We start from the raw sequence: 21,750 nt of genomic DNA, 5'->3' as shown, positions 1-21,750 counted from the left end.
TCTGAAATTTGACGGAGCATTACAACAACAGTTAGATAAGAGAAGAGTCGTTTGGTAAGATATCCAATCAGCGTTCAATAATCGAATTAGCACCGGAGTTATCATCAATCGTGAACACTTGAACATCACCTCTTTCATGAATGGAGCAGGTCCTGTATTTGAGATATAAATCAAGCTAGTTCTCAACAGGTACAATTCTATCAAGGTAAACATTGAGCTAACAGCCGAGCTTATTATTCAAAAAAGTGACGAAAAAAGCATTGCAGTAAAGTATTTTAGCACGAAAAATGCGACCATGTATCAAATCAACGATTTATCTGATTGGTTTGAAGATAAAATTAGGCAAGTAATCATGAAAGAATTTCAAGAAAAAGATTTTGGCTGGTCTATGAAAGCCATCTTAGGATTCATAGTAAACATTAACAAGCTGAATTTTTCCATAATCTTTCCATTTCCATCCTTCATTGCTGATAAGAGAGCCTGCGTCAACTTGCAAAATGAAGATAATCAGTGCTTCAAGTGGGCCATTTTCTTGGCATTGTATCCAAAATATATAAATCCACATCGAGTTTATAACTATTATCGTTATGAAAACGATCGTAGATTCAAAGACCTTAAATATTCCATACAGCCCAAGGATATTAAAAAGTTTTAGATAACCAACATCTTCATCAATCTGTACATACTCATCAAGTATGATCAACAACATGAAATCTCACCGTGTCATCTATCATTTTTGAAAAGAGACAATCATGTCAATATGCTGCTTATAAAAAATTTATACATCGATGAGAGCCTTGAAAATCAAGCAGACGATGACGATAGAGAATACGTTCCAAAGTTTTATTACGTGTGGATTAAGAATATGTTTCGATTGATCCGAAATCAAGTATTTACCCATGATCATAAATGCTACGTATGCACTACCTTTGGAGCAATGAAAAGTTGAAAGCTCATGAAAAGGATTGTTCGTAATTAAATATCTGCAAAATTGATCTTATTACAGAGGCGAACTAGATCTTAGAGTTTAAGAATCACGATCGCTGTGAATCGGTACCATTTGTTATCTATGCTGGATGGGAGAATGTCTTAAAACCAGTGAAAGATGATAAACGTATCGTTGAAGAGCATGAGGCTTGCAGCATTGGTTTATACGTGAAATGCAGCTTTGACGACAATATTTACAAGATCTACAAGAAAGTGAAAGATGAGGAATTATCTCCTACAAAATGGCTCGTTCAGCAACTTGAGACTCTATCGACTGATTTAGAGGAAAGATACAAGAATGCTAAAGAGCCGCGACACTCGGATCAAGAGACATTTTTATTCTTCGCGGCTAAGACCTGTCACATTTGTCACAAACCTTTCAAAGAAGATCAAAGAAAGCCGGAAATCACTGTCATCTTACGGGCCGGTGAGGAAATAAAAACTACTTACCTTATTGTTACTTACCCACCTCGATTATTTCAGTTACAGCGGAGCTGCACACAATTCTTGTAATCTCAACTATCAAAACGCATCTTTCATTCCCATAGTACGAGGTCTGTCCGGAAAGTATCGGGCCTACCTTTATATTTTCGTGGTAGCGTTATTCTTTATCATCTGGTGGGTGGCATCCTTCAAAGTAATCCCCACTTGATTGAATAACACGGTTCGATCGATGTTTCCACTTTTCAAAACAATCCTGGAACTCACTTTTAGGGATAGCCTCAAGTACACTCGTCACATTGTTTTCAACCGTTGTTTTATCATCGAATCGGTGTCCTTTCAGTGGTTATTTTAGTTTTGGAAACAGCCAAAAGTCACAAGGGGCTATGTCGGGACTGTATGGAGGTTGTCGAAGCAATGCGATATTGTGTTTGCTCAAAAACTGCTGCACAAGATTGGATGAATGCACTGGCGCATTATCGTGATGGAGAAGCCAGTCACCACTTTCCCAAAAGTGCGGCCGTTTCATTCTTACTGCATCACGCAAACGTTTCAGAATTTGAACGTAGTATTCTTTATTGATTGTCTGACCTGTTGGTGCATATTCGTGATGTACAATACCTTCACAATCGAAAAAAACAAACAACATTGACTTAATATTGCTCCGACTTTGACGTGCTTTTTTTGGTCTTGGCGATTCAGAATGCATCCACTGTGAAGATTGTTGTTTTGTTTCAGTATCATAACCATAAACCCATGATTCATCACCTGTAATAACTTTTCTAAGCACATTATCATCATTATTGACCATTTCCAGATTGTCCAGAGCGATTTCTAAGCGAATGTTCTTCTGCTCTGCTGTGAGCAATTTTGGGATGAATTTCGCACACACGTGTTTCATTCCTAAATTTTCGGTTAAAATTTCTGAAATGAATTTTGATGAGTTTTTGGTATTCCAATGTCTTTTTCTAGTTCTCGCACAGTCATACGACGATCTTGTTCGATTGCAAGTCACACCCGCTCAATATTATCTGCGGTTATTGTCGTCGAAGGTCGGCCGGAACGAGAATCACTATCGACAGAAGTGCGACCATCCTTGAACCGTTTATACTACTCTTTTATTCGTGTTTTGCTCATACACTCGCTTCCGAAGGCCTTTTGCATCATTTCAATAGTTTCCGAACTCGTTTTTCCGAGTTGAAAGCAAAATTTGATGCAAATTCATTGATCTTGTTTTTTAGTCATTTTTACAATATCAAAATCCGACGAACGAGAAAAAGGCACTGTAAACAATGACATGCTGCACATGAACTATACGTCCGGCAGGTGTCAGTAAGTAACGAATAGATTCATGAGGCTTTACTGTTGACATTTCTGTCCGGTAGAGGTCGCTCGAACACTATGGCGCGAAGATATAAACATAGGCCCGATACTTTCCGAACAGACCTCGTATTTCACAATCCCACCGGATACGACTTGCACTTCGTTATCAAAGAGGTCGCGACTAAACATAATTTTAAGGGTCGAGTTATATTTCTCGCGCAGAAAATAAGGAAAAGTACATCTCCTACTCCAAGTACGAGTACATTGATGGTATGGACATACGAGTACACTTCCATTTTATCGATTCATGCCATCATCGTTAGACAAGTTATCATCCTACTTGGATAAATTGGATATCGCTCAACGAGAGTTCGAGAAAGATGACTACTCTCTTGAGCAAATTCAACTACTGCGCAAAAAAGGTGTGTTTCCCTACGACTTTGTAATCAGTCTCGACAAGCAGGAACAGAAACACCTACCAGTGAAGGAAGCTTTTCACAGTCGACTCACCAACGGAGATGTGAGCGATGTGGACTATGCGCATGCGTAGAACGTATGGCAGTCGTTCAATAGTAAGAATCTCGAACAGTATTCTGATCTGTATCTCAAGACGTACGTGCTACTTCTCGCAGACGTTTTTGAGAGTTTCCGCAGGATCTGTCTCGAGACTTACAACCTCGATCCTGCAAACTATTACACGATATCTGGACTAACTTGGGACGCCATGGTCATGTGTATCAACATCCAATTGGAATTGAAAATAGACATCAACATGGTGATGTTTATCGAATACGGAATTTGGAGAGGAGTTAGCCAGTGTTCCAACAGATATGCCAAAGCTAACAACCCGTATATGGGTAAGGACTATAACAAGAACGAGGGGATCAATTACCTGATGGACTACGAGTGAACTATCTCTAGGTTGGGTGATAATTTCTACCCTATCGGTACATTCAGCGGATTCAGCAGCAGGAGACACTCAACTTCTATGGTGATTCAGTTGTCATGGACAGACATCTACATCAGTAAATCTATATACGTCGGAGTCTGCGTGTTGGACTTGTTCAATATCTAGTCTATGAATTCCATTACAGCTTCATGAAAGAGACGTTCGTCGATAAATGTAAATTACTTTATACCGATACCTACAGTCTCATTTACAAATTGAAGGAAATAGACGTGTACGAGGTGATGAAACATAACCTCGATAAGTTCGACACGTCAGATTATTCCAAAGAATATCTATATGGTCTTCTATTGGTTAATAAGAAAGTTCTTGTGCTAATGAAGGATGAGTGTGCCGGTAAACTTATGCTCAAATTTATCGGCCTCTGCAGCAATATGTATGCTGTCAGCATAGAAGGTCAGAATTCCATTAAGAAAGCTAAGGGGATCAAGTCGCACACCGTAAAGAACAGCATTAACATCGAGAATTACCCACGCTGTTCGAAGGAGAAAGAAATAATCAAAAGAGAGCAATTCACTATCCGAAGTAAACTCCATCGGGTTCGAACGGAGCAGGAAAAAAAGGTAGCGCTGAGTCCGTACGATGATAAGTGTTGCGTAATGCTCGGTTCTCCAGATACGTTTCCCTGGGGGCACTATCAGAGTCGTCTGTCAGCTCTGAGCTCAAAGCAAAAGTTCTCGCCCACTTTTGAGATAAGATAGAAGAGAAAGATGGAAAGGGAGAAACAAAATCGACAGCTCGATGTTTAGGAGTGGAGGTTGGCTAAAAATCGAGGCGGCTGGCCAGAGCATCATTAGCTCCAATCCCAGCAGTGAGGACGAATTCCAGCAGCAGCAGCATAGCAAAGAACCTGCAAGCAAGAGATTCAAGAAGTGAATCCTAACTCTGAATCAGAGTAAAGGCATCGTTGACTACGAGAACGCTTTCGGAGTAATAAACAGAGCTTTAATAAATTTCTCTCATTATAGAATGGATTTCGAAAGCCTGAATAAAATTGCTATGGGTCCGTTCCACCCCAAGAAAGACTTTAGTGACTTGGAGAATGGTACTTTCTACATCGTAACCATGCTGAGACAGATCGCTACCCGATTTGGAATTAAGGTTATGGCAAAGCTCAAAGGAGAGTTTCAAGTCTTTCTCCCAAACCGTGTTTCCAGAGCATTGGTAGAGAATAACAATTTCTACGATCAACAGTTCGACGAGATGCAGCACTACAAGTTCTTTATTGATTAGATCGAAAGACACATATTTAAATTCTCTGTACAGTAGTTTTGTAAGCTCGTAAATAAATAATTGGAGAAACAATGATAAATGGAGTGCTTCACAGATGAGAGCGAGGTTGGTGCTCTCATCACCTTAAAAAAAGAAATATTTCTTCGTATTAACATTTGAGAAAAATAGCAATAAGTGCGTGCGGTTTCAGCGCTGTGAAAAAGAAAAAAAAGTAGGAACCAAGCACATAAGCGAATTTCGATTCAATTAAACATCATTCTTACAACAGCAGGTTAGCTGAAAGAAAAAATCAGAAAAAAACGTTCTCACTTGAACAAAAAAAATGCCTCTTTCAACAAGACAATGCTCGAGTTCAGACAAAAATTAACGATTTAAAGTTCGACTTAATTGACCATACACGATATTCGCCTGATTTGGCTCCAAGTTACTTTTTCTTATTTCCTAACCTCAAAAAATGGCTTGCCGGACAACGATTCACGTCGAATGAAGAAGTTATCGCCGAAACAAATGCCTATTTTGAGGGTTTTCAGATATAATATTTTTCTGATGGCTTAAAAAACTGGAACGCCGTTTAATAAAATGTATCGACCTATGCAAGTACATAAAAATAGTTCAAACAAAAGTTGCTCAATACCAAGGGTGCCATATTTTGGTGACCTTAAATTTGACCTTGAACATGAAGGGTCAAGATCAACCCAAGGTCAATGTTTTTTAAAATAGGAACCCTTATTTTTTATCCCGGATTTGGATTCTACATTAAATTCTACGTTCAAATCATGTAATATGTGTGAGGTCCAAATGACCCCCACCCCACCTCCAAAGTCATTTCGAGGTCAACCCTTTTTAAATGGGACCCATCATTTTTCGTCGCAGGTTTGAATTCTACGGGAAATGGTAGGTTCAGATGATGGAATATTTATAGGGTCCGAATGATCCCTCTCCCCCAAAGTCATTTTAAGGTTAATCTTACTTTTTTTATGGAAATCCCTATTTCTCACACCGGATTTGGAAAAAGCGGGAAATTATTAAATATAAATATCATAAATAAATATCCCATCATAAATATCCCATCATCTGAACGTACACTTTCATGTAGAATTCAAATCTGCGACGAAAAATGAGAGATTTCATTTAAAAAGTAAGGTTGACCGCGAAACGACTGGAGGGGGGGGGGGGGTCTCCACACACATATTATATGATTTGAACGTACAATTTAACGCAGAATCCGAATCTGAGATAAAAAGTAAGGATTCCTATTAAAAAAAACATTGACTATGAAATGACCTTGACCCAACATGTTCAAGGTCAAATTTAAGGTCACCAAAATATGGCCCCCTTGGTATTGAGCACCTTTTGTCTGTACTATGCGTAGAATTTGAGATATGGGAGTCCATAGATTAAAATGACTCCCCGTGCATAATCAAACTATTAATACGATTATTAACTTTTTTATGCCCCCTAAAAAGTAATTTTTATGAAAATTTTTATGAAAATGCCATAATATAGTATGGTATACTTAAAAGTAGAATTACATCAAAAATATTATTATAACATATATGGTAAAAGCACAATAATTATTATAACATTAAAATATAATAATTGAATCAGAATGAAGAAATCAGAACTTGATAACTTACTCTAAGAATCCGGACTTATGTTTCTCTTCTTTATAGTCACCAAATTGGATTTGACATTGAATACCAGCAAAAATATTAGCTTGTTCTTGGGTTATGGGATGTGTACCATCTAAGATAGCATCTCGTGCTTGTACATATAAAAGTGATAATTGAACAGGATCTCTACTATCGATATTTTGATCAGAAAAGAAAAACTTTCTTCTTAACAGTACTGTCTCTGTTTCATCAATACCTTGTTCTCTTAGAGTCTTACTAGGATCTATCCAGTTGACTGAAAAAATTATATTAAAATATTAGTTAATCTTGGTGTGTGAAAAATTGTATAGACATGCTGAACATTCATTAAGTGTTGGGATAGTCACCCGTTAACAAGTAGCCACTAACTATAAGTGACAACAAGGCTACGGCAGTATCCGGCACTATATAATATGGCTATTCCGCGTACCTTCAATAGTTTTACCGCGTTTTTTTTTCGCTTCTATGTATATTTCTGATATTTGTCTTTATGACAATAAAAGATTCAATTTACATTTCTTAATTTAAAAAAAAATTATTTCGATTGATGTAATTTAGAAGGTGTTTTTGTTTGAGATACGATACAATAATTACAAATAGTTTATCCTAAAGACTAAAATTTTCTGTCATCTGATCTGAAGTATAAAGATTTATTAAAAAAAATCAAGCAGTTTTTATTTTTGCACGGACTTTTCAAGCGACCCTCGTATTAATTGCTATATTAAACGGCGCTACCTCTCGTATTATATAATTGTAATAGAGCAAGAGTCAAATTTCATGACCATATAAGGAGCGTGACGTCACTCTACTTATACGAGGGTGGTCCGATAAGTACTTAGCCCATAAAAGAAAAACGAAAATGTTGGAAGTGGCGTTTTATTTTTCAACATAGTCTCCTTTTAGTTCGATACACTTGGCCCAGCGATGCTCTAACTTCTTTAACCCGTCTGAAAAATACGTTTCCTCGAGGTCTGAAAAGTGGCAGTTTCCGTGGCAGCGATTACCTCCTCATTCGACTCAAATTTCTGCCCGGCGAGTGACTTTTTCAAGTTTGGAAACAAAAAGAAGTCGCACGGGGCTAAACCTGGAGAATATGGTGGATGGGACAGCAGTTCGTAGGCTAATTCGACCAATTTCGCCATGGCGACGGCGGAGGTGTGAGCCGGTGCGTTGTCATGGTGGAAGAGAACTTTTTTCTTCGCCAAATGGGGTCGTTTTTTCTGCAATTCGACGTCGAATCGGCCCAATAATTCGGCATAGTACAGCCCTGTGACCGTTTTGCCCCTCTCCAGGTAGTCGATGTAGATCACACCTTGTGAATCCCAGAAAACGGTGGCCATCACCTTTCAGGCCGATGGGGCAGTCTTCGCCTTCTTCGGAGCACTTTCGCCGGGTAAAGTCCACTGTTTCGACTGTTCTTTGGTCTCTGGTATATACCAGTGGATCCATGTTTCGTCGACTGTCACGAAACGACGCAGAAACTCCTTCGGATTGCGCTCAAACAGCGTCAGACATTGCTTTGAAATTGTCTCACGGTTGCGCTTGTTGTCCGAAGTGAGCAAACGCGGCACCCATCGCGCCGATAACTTTCTCATGCCCGAAATTTCATGCAGGACATGACCCACACGGTATTTTGAGATGCTTACGATCTTAGCTATCTCGCGCACCTTCAATCATCGATCTGCCAATACGAGATCGTGAATTTTTGTCACATTATCCTCCGTGGTAGCCGTAATCGGAGCACCTGGACGTGGCTCTTCAAAAATCGACGTGCAACCACGTTGAAACTCGTTAAACCAATTTTTGACGGTCGCCATCAAAGGAGAAGTGTCATTGTACACAGCATCCAAGCACTTTTTGATTTCGCTGCGCGATTTTCCTTCCAAAAACAAGAATCGAATCACCGACCGATACTGCTCTTTTTCCATTTTTCAAAAATCAACGGACACACTTGCTTTCACACGCTCTCAAAAATAAACTACAACTCCGATCCGGCTGAAATCTTGACAGTAACCATCGAGAAGTTTGTACAACGTGATAGAATATTTCTTTTGCGAGAGTGGCGCCATCGGGCGGTGAGGCGAAGTACTTATCAGACCACCCTCGTAGATATAGGTATGATAAGTTTTATTGATCAATTAAAATGCGTTAAGAGTAATTTCAATGAGACAAACTATTTTTTATATAGATTTTAGGGTATAGATTAAGATTATTATATTTTCAAGTACTTTTAACTATTGAATATATAACAATGAGATTTTATGTCTCATTTGTTCGATATTAAGCGGTCTCTTGCCTATTGATGGTCATCTTGCGCACCAAATTTCCTCCTAAAATTGCTTATGAACGCCCCTTAATCCGCTCCGCAAGGATATAAAAGCGACGACAACCGCGCGCTGGATCAGAAGTAACTGAGACTCTCTGTCTTCGAGAAGGACGTGGTGTGTGTATCAACTGTAGCTCAAGATTATCTTCGAGCAAGAATCATAGAGAGATCTACCGGCTGGTTCACGCATACACACGCGTACGCACATATCTCCAAATTACCAAACTACTGACAACGACCTTGAATCTACGAGTCCACTGGAGATTTTAAGGAAAAATAAGGAGGAGCTCATCCATTTAATTTGAAATTTTGGAGGATTGGTGTGCAAACGGAGGATTATTGCACCATGATACTCGAAAATCATGTAAGACGTACTTTTTCTAATAAGAACAATCGGAAAATAGAAAGAGTTTAGCGAAACCGAGATGGCCTTTGACGAAAGTGTAATAATTACGATTACCGTTTAATATAAAATCATTTATTGTATCGAAGTAATGCAAATTTTGTAAGCGTGATCACGAAAAATATAAACATATCTAATAAAATTGATAATTGTTAATTTTAATCGAATTAATTTGTTATTTTCTTGATCTTGTTCATGAGCTCTTAGTCGTTAGCCTTTTCATTTATACTGTACGGACATTTAAATGCGATGTTTACACTGCCTTTTTAATTTAAGTTCATCATAATATTTACGTTACATCTTAAAATCTACAAATATAAATATTACAAATAGTATTGAATTGTAATGTGAAAACTTAATTTATTTATAACTTTGTAAATATTAATTATTCTAATAAAGCGGATACTGTGAGCTCAAGATCACTATCTTAGAAACATGAGTAATAATTGGTTTCATTATTAATAACTTAATTATTATTGTTATCAATAAATAAAGAATTCATAATTTATTTATTAACGGGGTGCATTAACTGATGCAATTAAGGTTTGTCGAAGGACAATCTCCCACGATGCAGAGCTAACGCCGCTCCGTTAATCACGTAAGAATATACGTGTATTCGCCTTTACGATTGATACTTTCGCTTCAATGTTTCCTTTACAATAGAGTTAAACTCACCTTAAGTCACCTGACTTGGGACATTTGCTTTATATTAGGTGTACTTGAACTAATGTTTATTTCCACTATGTATTCCCAAGATAAAATCGGTTTAAATAATATCAGCTGACGGATCCGTTGAATTAAAGGGAAACGAAAGAACGTAATGCGGTGAATGAAAATCAAGCCTTTAATAAAAAATAAAAGTTACAGTCTTTTGTGAACTGACAAACTTGCGCACACGTATAAGATTTACATTTATCCGGGGAGAGGGAGAGAGAGAGAATTCGGAATTCTATTGGGGACTATAACGTTCAGCGCAAATGTGATAACGATCGCTTGTGAATTTAAGTGAGGAATGATACCAGCACGCGGAAAAAAGTTGGTGTACCTACCCTTCGGTGCATTCACGGTGATCAGCCGTAATTGACGTTAGTAAACATCTTCTTCTCCTGGGTGATGCTGCGACGATTCTACCTTGCTACCGGATCGGTTGCTGCTCGTCCAACTCTTTGCTGTCAACCCTTTAACGCTCAAATGGCCAAAATTTCAACGTCAACTTCAAGCTCGTGCCTTTCAATTATAACCCATGTGAAAAAAATATTGAGATAGATATACTTGTGTAAAAAAATCTCATTTTTTGAATGGCATATTTAAATTTATTGAAAAATGAACGCAAACAGTTTATTTTTAACAATAAACAAAAAAAAAATGCAAATTTTCAAAATTTTTTTCTTTTGAGGAATTTTTTCAACTATGTTCTCGGTACTCCAATATATCCTAACCCATCAGGATACGGGACCCGAAGCTTGTACTTCAAAAATATATCTTTAGATACTTCAATTTTGAATGTTAATCGATCCAAAATGGCGCTCGAATGCCCGAAATTAATGCAAAATTACCAAAATTTGCACTTTTGAAGTCTAATCTAAGTTTTAGCAGGCAAAGTGACTTTTCTGAGTTTTATGTCAAAAGATTGGATGCACATTAGCAAAATTAGCTCACGCAATTGATTTTCAAGATGGCGGCCACCAAGAGTCAGCTGAAATTACGTATTTACACGTTTTTATAGCCACTGTATAGTCTCCAATCCTCTTTTTTTGATTGTTTAGTAAACTCTCTGAATCATTAGATCTAAATTCATTATTAGCTTATCAAAATTTAAAATGGCGGATCCAATATGGCAGGCCGTAACCTGAAAAATAGCTATTTACGGAAAATAAAAAATACCATCGTATTCTACGTAAAATTTGAGATCAAATAACTTCAGTTCATTTTCTCGCTCAGAGTCGCCATTCTCGAGTGAAAAATTCCCAAAGTATCAGAAATCGAATATTCGCAATCGTGCTTCTAAGACGATGAATGGCCTTACGATGGCGATCGCGCGTTCTTTGCCTCTGATTTATCAGTAATCACTAGAGTTGCCCGATTCTCACCACGAGGAGGTGAACGTTTTCGATAATCATATTTTTTTGTATTTTTTTGTATTTTTTGTATGTTTTTTGTATTTTTTTGTATTTTTTGTATGTTTTTTGTATTTTTTTGTATTTTTTGTATTTTTCAAATATTTCCTTATGTTTTTTTAATTTTTAGTTTCTTATTTTCCTTCCATAGCCGTCTTGAAGCATGTACCACAATAATACATATAACATGTAGTGCAAAACTTTCGTGTATGAATTCCACAACCCTGATTGCCACACAGATTTCGGACCTCAAGTTGTTTGGTTTCATGGAGTAATGATCCAGATTTCCTGCAAGACCTGCTCAAGTAATTCTTACCTATTCCCATAGCAAAATCTGTGTCAAAATTAGTATCCAAAAGAAAGACGATCGAGGAAAATATGAGGTAAAACATTGTAATAGAGTCGGCCTATAACGCCGATGAATCTATCGCTATTACCAATTATTTAAAAGGGGGAAGGCAAGGGAGGCGGTATATTGCTCCTGACAAGGTAAAGAGAAAGGTGAACGCAATAATCACTCCTCTTATCTTAGTAAATCCTTTTATTACACCACGCTACCCTGAGCGTAACAGTTCGGACATTCTATCGCGCGCCTTATTTATCTAAACTAACAATCTCCGATCACTAAAGGAGATGGCCGGTACGTTAGCGCCTTGCCATCTCACTACCGACTCGATATAATTTAAATCACCTTAAATACCTAAACTAGCCGTGCCGGCCAGTGAGAGCCTGGCACAGCGCACAAGCCGCGAGTAGCCGTAAGATAAGAATTTAAGAGAGAGAGATTAGAGATTGACCTGACGATTGTCCTTCGATGCAGCGTCTTGCCGATGATAGAGATAGCGTCTGACTGCAGGCAAATCTGTCTGTGGTCGGAAGAACTCGGTGGAAGGCTGGATCCGGGCCGATACTGATGCCGTCTCGGTTTCCTCGTATCTTTTCTTTGTAGTTGACTGCAGGGGGTCCGTACACCTCTCTCTGCTAATGGCTACTTTCTTACTGCCCGCCGCGAGTATGCTTCCGAGTGCGTGAGAGACTGCTTCTCACGCTCTCCCCACTCACTTGCCTAATCGGCGGCATGCGGCACCATCAAGTGCGGCCAGTGTCACGCGCCTGCCTGCACTAGTCGCGTTCTTTTCTTTCTCTCTTATCTCTCTCTTTCTCTCTTACAAGAGCGCCTGTTACTACGCGCTCTTGTCGACCAATGCCACTGCCTCTCTCTATCTTTCTTCTTCTTACTCGTTGCGGCAGCGATGCTGAAAACATAACGGCAGGCATCAGGCACGTGAACCATGCGCTATAGGTCTGCCATGAGTCCACGCCGATGATAGGGAGAGATAGGAGACACACCGTGCAGGTCAAATCCACCGGCACCGTTACAACATGATCAGAATAGTGGTTTGAATTTCTTCACCGTAATGGACTCGAAACCAGTCTCTATTTTATCAACTGCAGCTGGAGCAACACCACTAGACCCTGTCCTACGTCGCCAAAAAGGTCAAAAAGAAAAGAGAGAACTTGACTTCCCAAGAGCTTTTTTGATTTATAATAAATTCATGGGTGGAGTTGATCTACATGATCAACGTTGCAATAAAATAGAACCAATAATACGATCTAAAAAATGGACGTGCATAATATTTATACGACTTATTCAAACTTGCATAGCTAAAGCTGTGATTGTATATAATACTGCTAATCAGAGTAATGGCGTGAAAATGAGTACAAAAGATTTTGCTATGGGAATAGGTGAATTGTTTCCAACGAATTCTAAATTGCCTTCGATGGCAGAGTAGCAAAATTTTACTTTTTGAATTATTTATAATTTATTGATTTAACGTGTAATCTACCAGAATGCGGGAAAATTAAACAAAGATAAAAAAAAACTATTTGTAGGAAGAAAGCCCATGAAGGCATAAAAAACCCAAATTTATTTTATACTAATGACGATTAGAATTTACAAAGAGCACTAGTTATGAAATAAACACTTAAAGTTAGAAACAACGAACGCAGGATTACAAGAAGAAAGTAGACTTCGAACACGAATGACGTCGCACTAAGTCGCGCACACCGGACAATAGGTGTACAGAGTTTCGCAGAATACCGATTCGCCGAGAGGCCCGATAGCCTCGATTGCTTGTGGGCACCCACACACGCACGCACACTTCACACCTTGTTGAGTAAATAGGCAGGTATAGGTAGATAGGTAAGTTGATCTGATAGTAAGATCCGATAGGATTACCAACAAGTTTTAACGGTTAGTTGAGTCGATGACTCGTGGTTAGATGCCCGCAGGCGTTACACTATCTACTCTATTTTACCCGTTGATCTTCTGTGCAATGCGTTTGGATTTGCGTCTTTGATTTGTTGGCGAAGATTTTAGTGGATTCCGAAAGCGAGTTAAAGTCGCGACGCGGATAGGACTAACTTCTATCGCAGCTGGACGAATACTCCATCTCCTACTATAAGAGCGCGAAAGCACTCACCACGACGAGCGCCCTCACGCGCCGCTCACACATACTTCATGCGCTCAATACACACCCATACATTCTCGTGCGCGCCTGCGCCCTTCCGTTACGACGGAACAATAGGTAAGAATTACTTGAGCAGGTCTTGCAGGAAATCTGGATCATTACTCCATGAAACCAAACAACTTGAGGTCCGAAATCTGTGCGGCAATCAGGGTTGTGGAATTCGTACACGAAAGTTTTGCACTACATGTTCTATGTATTATTGTGGTACATGCTTCAAGACGGCTCATCCCTAAATGGAAGGAAAATAAGAAACTAAAAATTAAAAAAACATAAGGAAATGTTTGAAAAATACAAAAAATACAAAAAAATACAAAAAACATACAAAAAATACAAAAAAATATGATTATCGAAAACGTACACCTCCTCGTGGTGAGAATCGGGCAACTCTAGTGATTACTGATAAATCAGAGGCAAAGAACGCGCGATCGCCATCGTAAGGCCATTCATCGTCTTAGAAGCACGATTGCGAATATTCGATTTCTGATACTTTGGGAATTTTTCACTCGAGAATGGCGACTCTGAGCGAGAAAATGAACTGAAGTTATTTGATCTCAAATTTTACGTAGAATACGATGGTATTTTTTATTTTCCGTAAATAGCTATTTTTCAGGTTACGGCCCGCCATATTGGATCCGCCATTTTAAATTTTGATAAGCTAATAATGAATTTAGATCTAATGATTCAGAGAGTTTACTAAACAATCAAAAAAAGAGGATTGGAGACTATACAGTGGCTATAAAAACGTGTAAATACGTAATTTCAGCTGACTCTTGGTGGCCGCCATCTTGAAAATCAATTGCGTGAGCTAATTTTGCTAATGTGCATCCAATCTTTTGACATAAAACTCAGAAAAGTCACTTTGCCTGCTAAAACTTAGATTAGACTTCAAAAGTGCAAATTTTGGTGATTTTGCAATAATTTCGGGCATTCGGGCACCATTTTGGATCGATTAACAGTCAAAATCGAAGTATCTAAAGATATATTTTTGAAGTACAACCTTCGGGTCACGTATCCTGATGGGTTAGGATATATTGGAGTACCGAGAACATAGTTGAAAAAATTCCTCAAAAGAAAAAAATTTTGAAAATTTGCATTTTTTGTTTGTTTATTGTTAAAAATAAACTGTTTGCGTTCATTTTTCAATATATATACTTCGAGTACGTCGAATCGCGAACGTATCGATTGTTCGAATCAACTACAGTTGCAAGTTAAACAAATAAAAGTACATGAATCGAAAGCGTTGATTCTGTACATAATGACAAAATTATCAGAAATTATTATTTTTAATTAGCAGATTTTATATTTACATTATAAGATTTTCCAAAATCAATTATTACTCAGATATTATTAACCAATTTGAGTAATAAGACGGTAAAAATGAATATTAATAATTTAAAGTATTCCAATAGTATAATTCAAATGAAAGTTAAGTCTCGCCACATATCTGTCAAAAAATACAATTTTTATGTAGAATATAATCCGAACTCGATAGAGTTTGGTAGAATCGAGAGGTATTACTGCGGGTCTGCAAACGGAATGAGAACAATGGATTGTTGCTCACACGTAGCTGCAGTAGTTTATTATTTATCTTTTACTCGATATCAGTCAAGAAATGTAAGGCTGGGTGAGAAGTTAGTAAAAATAAAAAGAGATATACAGTGCCCATCAATTGCTGTTGCCCACCCAAACAGAGATTTCTCAAAACTTTAAAGTTTAATATTCTCAGTAAAAAATTGATTTGCAGTGACCAGCCGGGAAGCGTTTGAAAGGTCTTTCCAAGATCTGTTACATGGTATGTATAGTAAATATAATTAGCTTATTCTCTAACTGTTTCTAACGATAATTCATCGTTGAAAATTCGATTTTTTACCCATCTTTCACTCCTGCCTGTACCGGAAGGAAAAGCCGTAAAAAAATTTGAAGTAGACCATTTTTGAGCTCTTTCCAAGGGCTATACAAGAAGCTTATTAGAAATTTGAATTTCCCAAGTATATTGTGTGCAATCGAGTTTTTACTAAAAAATGACCATTTTTGTCAATTCAAAATATCGTGATAAATATGAAAGATACAAAAATATTTATTGAAAAGAAAATGTTTTTTATTTAGAGTAGAATACGATAGAATTTTTTCAAATTAAAAAAGAATTTTTTTTTCACTTCCTTGCATTTTTTTTAATGTATATGAAATTTAGTTATATGTATACCCACTCAATAAATATAGTATTGAAGATGTTGTATTGATGTACAAATATTTAATATTGATATAAATTTATTATTCAAACAAGATTGATAGATTATCACATTCATTATACATACAACAATGTATTTCTCTTATAACTATTATTCTCATAGTCACCACAATAATTTTCAAAAAGGAAAAAATCATCAATTCATTAAACAAGTTTTTTTTCAACTGAAATCATAAATTGACATACGAATAGGTAGCAATCATATAAACTTATACAATAAATCGTCGTAACATAATAATAAATAAATATTAATAATAAGTAACATAAAATTTTTGCTGAACAAAATGGAAAGTGCTAATAATAACATAACTATGAACGGTCGCCAATGGAATAAAGACCAGGTTCTGAGAAGGAGGAACTTTTTCAAATTTATTGCTTTTAGATATGGAGTTGAGGATAAAAATATTTTGAGAAGATGGACAGAATTCAGATTTGACCTTGCTACGGCAAATGCTAGATTGCAATTTTTAATTAATTGTAGACGTGAGGATCTGTTGCCTTCACATATAGTACGTTTCCGTTCTAAGGGTTTTCATTTTTATAGTAAGTCATGCGAGGCGGAATTTGCAGCATTTTGTAATTCACAGTCTAAAAGAATTTAAAAATTGGAGATTAAGGATTTATGTGTTCATATGAATCATATTAAGCAACGACTTAATTCTTTGGCTTATGTGTTGGATGGTTTGCGGATTGATCGTGATATTTTGAATTCATTTAGAAACTTTACTGAAATAAAAAGTAGTAATATTTTTCAAAGATTGAACAAGACATTGAGTGATAAGTTTAAAATGATATACAGAAAGAAATATTTTATTCGTAATGTTGAACATCGTGAAAAATGGGTTAAAAATCTTACTAATATTGCGCTACCTACTGAAGTAATAGATGTTGTATCGATGAGCCCTAATATTAATACATCTGAGTTTACAAAAAAAGATATTATTTTGACAATAAAAAATGTCGAGTATTTTTTACGAAATAAATCACATGATAATGAGGTTGGTGATGTTAATATTGTGGATGATACTGCTTCGCGGAAAAAAGGAATAACAAATAGCTATATAATTAGAGATACTATAATAAAGAATTTGAAGAGAGTTGCTAGCAATACTTTGCATGTATCGAAGTTTGAGAGGGAATTGAAACAAAAAATAGATCACACTAAGCAATTTCTTAGAGATAATGACAATATATTTTTTACAAGAGCTGATAAGGGTAATTTAACGGTTTGTTTGGAAGTTTGTGATTATAAATCAAAAATGATTGAATTATTAAATGATGAGAATACATATAAAATTGTAACTACTAAAAATGTTTTGAGATCGTTGCAGTTGAGGGTTTATAAAATTCTTCGCGATTTTAATGAAAAGGGCTATTTACATTTTAAGTATAATAAATATGCTCTCACGCAAACTAACACGGTAGTTTCCAAAGCTTATGGCCTTCCTAAAATTCACAAATGTGGACATCCACTTAGACCTATTATTTCAACTGTTAATAGCCCGGTTCATTTTTTATCTACAGTTTTAGACAAAGAAATAAAAAAATGTAACTTACGTCCACTTTCACATATTGACAATAGTTTTCAACTTATAAAAAAACTTCAGAACATAACAGCTCCGTCAGATTATATTCTAATTTCATTAGATGTAAGCTCTTTGTTTACAAACGTTCCGTGTGATTTAGTCATTGAGAGTCTCGATAGGCGATTTAATAAGATTCACTCTGTTTCTGTGATACCTTTTACTGAAATAGTTGATACGGTAAAGTTTTTGTTTGATAATACTTTTTTCTAGTTTGATGGAATAGTTTACAAACAGATTTTTGGTACACCGATGGCTTCTCCAATATCACCGTTGTTTGCTGATTTAGTTATGGATGATTTGGAGACAGATTGTTTAAATGTTTTGCGAGAAAAATATAATTGTTCACCACTTTTTTATTTTAGATATGTAGATGACACTATTTTATGTATAAAAAGGGATAATTTACAATTGGTTTTGGATATTTTTAATAATTATAATAGTCATTTAAATTTCACACATGAAATCCAATTTAATAATAGTATAACTTTTTTAGATATTTCGTTAATAATTAAGAACAGTAAAATTGTTACTAATTGGTACCAAAAACCGACTTGTTCAGGCAGAATTTTGAATTTTTATTCCAACCATACAACTCACCAAAAAAGAAACATTGTATATAATCTGATTGATAGATCGTTATTACTATCTGATGCAATCTTTCATGAAGATAATATAGAAATTGTTAAGAGTATTTTAAAAAATAATGATTACCCGGAAAAATTTGTCAATACATGTATATTGGATCGCATTCGTAAACATAGATTTTGTAATAGTATTGCTGCTCAGGATGATAGAAAAATACGAATATTAAATCGATGATTTTAACGTTGCCTTTTCATAAAAGATTTTTTAACTTATGTAACCATAGTTTAAGAAAATCTAATATTCATTGTATACCATTAATTAATCATAAGCTGGACAATATTATAAAACTGGGTAAAGATGTTACAAATAAGTGGAATGAGACAAATATAGTATACAAATTTTGTTGTGATAGTTGCCCGTCTCTATATATTGGTTAAACTAAGAGAAGTTTAAAAAAACGCATAGATGAGCATAGTAAGACACCTTTAGATAAATCTCTTCCTGTGCCTATGCATTTGAAAAATTATCCTACACATTCGTTTGACTGGGACAACACAATAATTTTAGATAGAGAGTCTAATTATTGTAAGAGATTAATTTCGGAAATGATATATATTAATTTGTCTGATAACACTATAAATAGACAAGAGGACACTGGTTTATTGAGTAAACAATATAAAGGTTTATTTGATGTTTTAGCTAACTGATCTCACATTTATTTATAATATTTTTTAAAAATTTTGTTTTGATGTATAATGATGCTTAATGTACCGGTTTTCTTGGCATAGTAGAGGGGATACATTTGATTGTGTGTCTACCTGTGATTTGTTTTGGTATAAAAGGTAGCAGACACTGTTTGATTTGCATTATTTCATAGTCGTTGTCTGATTTGAATTTTGAGTATTTGAACGAATGTTAAGTTATAAGATGAGTTTAACAATTTATATTTGACTTTATTGTGATATTTGATTTGATTATGACTTGCGAATTGAGGTAAATGTTTTGTTAGCGTGATTTTTATTTGTTTGTGTTTATATCTGTAACTATTCTCTTTTTGTTTTTTAATAAAGATCTGATGAGGTTGGATATTTACCAACGAAACACACGTGTGTAACCACCTGAGATGATTGTTTGATTATTTTTTACAACGGGTTGGCTCTAAAATTGGATTAAAGAATTTTTTGCTGAACAAAATGGAGAGTGCTAATAATAACATAAGTAACATAAAACTTTAAAAGAAATCAAACATTACTTTCATCAAAGTGTCTGCCTTTACTTTTTATTAGGCTTATAAGGCAGGGTTATATATTTATAAGGCAAACTCTAGGCAACCTACTAACTACTTTCTTAAATATAGCTTCTGAAATTTCCTTCCATTCTAGATGCAATATATTCTATAAAAATATATTCTATATTTGTTATTGATATAGGGCATACCTTCCAGACAGCATGATCGAATTCTTCCCATAACATTTCAATCGGATTTAAATCGGGAGATTGAGGAAGCCAAACCATTATTTTAAATTAATTCTTTTCTTCAAGATTTTTTAAATAATTCTTACAAAGGTTGGAAGTGCGTTTGGGATCATTATCTTGTTGGAATATAAAATTTGCACGGTTATACTGACCTTGTATATATACAGGGTGTCCAAAAAGTTCCGAGACACCCCAGTAAGTCCTGAGATATAACTATTTCCGAGGAGATTAAGGTCATTCCTTTAGTAACTTTGAACGAGGAATCCAGTGGTGACCTTGGTTTTGACCTTGAGCTTGAACTTCAAGGTCATTTCAAGGTCAACTTTTTTTTTCAAATGGGAACCCCTATTTTTGACAACGGCAATCGAAAGAGCGGGAAATTTTACGTCCAAAACGGTATTTTAAAATTTTTTTTCATGGCCTTGAGAAGGTCGATTTAAGGTCAAATGCTTGAAAAACTGTCTAAAAGCGTTTTTTTTTTAATTTTTAAGATATCGAAAAATGACCTCTAGAAAATTTGTTCAGAACAAAGTGGGCCACTCAATGCACCAAAAACCTTTGACCTTTAACCTCATTTTGAAGGTCATTTCAAGGTCGAAGTGTTTTTTGTAATGGAAACCCCTCTTTTTGACACCGGATTCGCACATAGCGCGAAATCCGACGTTTGGATAAGGTATTATGTTGAGTTTCGATTGATCCACGACGTTCATCGCTAAGGTCATGTGAAATTCAGATCCAATATTATTCGCGAAACATTTACAAAATGTTTCGGGCTAAATTTATTAAATTCTACTGGGAGCATGTTACAGTGACCTTATCTTTGACCTTCAAGATCATTTTAAGGTTATTTCAAGGTCACCTTTGATTGTTTGAATAATAAAGTAACGGGTTATCCAAACCGAAAGTCAAGTTGGTTTAAATGAGGAGCAAGCAGAGACATAGGTACAGTTTTTTTGCCGGATAAGTTTTTTCCACTCACTGCGTTTTGAATGTTTCTTTCTGATTTCGCGCTATGTGCGAATCCGGGGTCAAAAATAGGGGTTTCCGTTACAAAAAACACTTCGACCTTGAAATGAGCTTCAAAATGAGGTTAACGGTCAAAGGTTTTTGGTGCCTTGGGTGGCCCACTCTGGTGTGAACAAATTTTGTAGAGGTCATTTTTCGATATCTTAAAAATTTTTAAAAAAACGCTTTTAGGCAGTTTTTCAAACATTTGACCTTAAATCGACCTTCTCAAGGCCATGAAAAAAAATTTTAAAATACAGTTTTGGACGTAAAATTTTCCGCTCTTTCGATTGCCGTTGTCAAAAATAGGGATTCCCATTTGAAAAAAAAAGTTGACCTTGAAATGACCTTGAAGTTCAAGCTCAAGGTCAAAACTAAGGTCACCACTGGATTCCTCGTTCAAAGTTACTAAAGGAATGACCTTAATCTCCTCGGAAATAGTTATATCTCAGGACTTACTGGGGTGTCTCGGAACTTTTTAGACACCCTGTATAACTAATGATGCTACTATATATATTTTAACGGGGTCGATGAACTAATACAAAGGGAATTTATTAACACATAAACTCCCACGACGCAGAGCTAACCGCCGCTCCGTTAAAAGTATAGTTATACGTGTATTCGCCTTTACGTTTGATACTTTCGTTTCACTGTCTTCTTTCCAACCGAGTTAAACTCACCATAAGTCACCTGACTTGTGATACTCGATTTATCTTAGGTGTGACTGACCTAATGCTTAATCCGACTAATCACCTAGATGAAATCGGATTAAAACTTAATCCTTTATAGATCTGTTAAACTATTAAGAAACGAAATGACGTAATAAGGCGAATAAAATTAATAATGTTTAATTCAAATAAACTGCAGTCT

The 21,750-nt window shown here is 36.0% G+C and overlaps 1 protein-coding gene across 3 annotated transcripts in view; it reads right to left on the bottom strand.

Annotated features, from left to right (window-relative positions):
- The window catches only part of LOC131672448 (talin-2), an 870,100-nt gene that overhangs the window by 621,319 nt on the left and 227,031 nt on the right, over window positions 1-21,750 (bottom strand). For all 3 annotated transcript variants that reach the window (XM_058949681.1, XM_058949672.1, XM_058949665.1), the window contains exon 4: window positions 6,589-6,859. In XM_058949681.1, the coding sequence (XP_058805664.1) occupies window positions 6,589-6,859 (271 nt within the window). The remainder of the gene's footprint in view (window positions 1-6,588; window positions 6,860-21,750) is intronic.

The sequence above is a fragment of the Phymastichus coffea genome, unplaced genomic scaffold (assembly GCF_024137745.1).
Source record: "Phymastichus coffea isolate CEN01 unplaced genomic scaffold, Cenicafe_Pcof_1.1 PCOF00011, whole genome shotgun sequence".
NCBI lineage: Eukaryota > Metazoa > Arthropoda > Insecta > Hymenoptera > Eulophidae > Phymastichus > Phymastichus coffea.
This window is presented reverse-complemented; position numbering and strand designations above follow the sequence as displayed.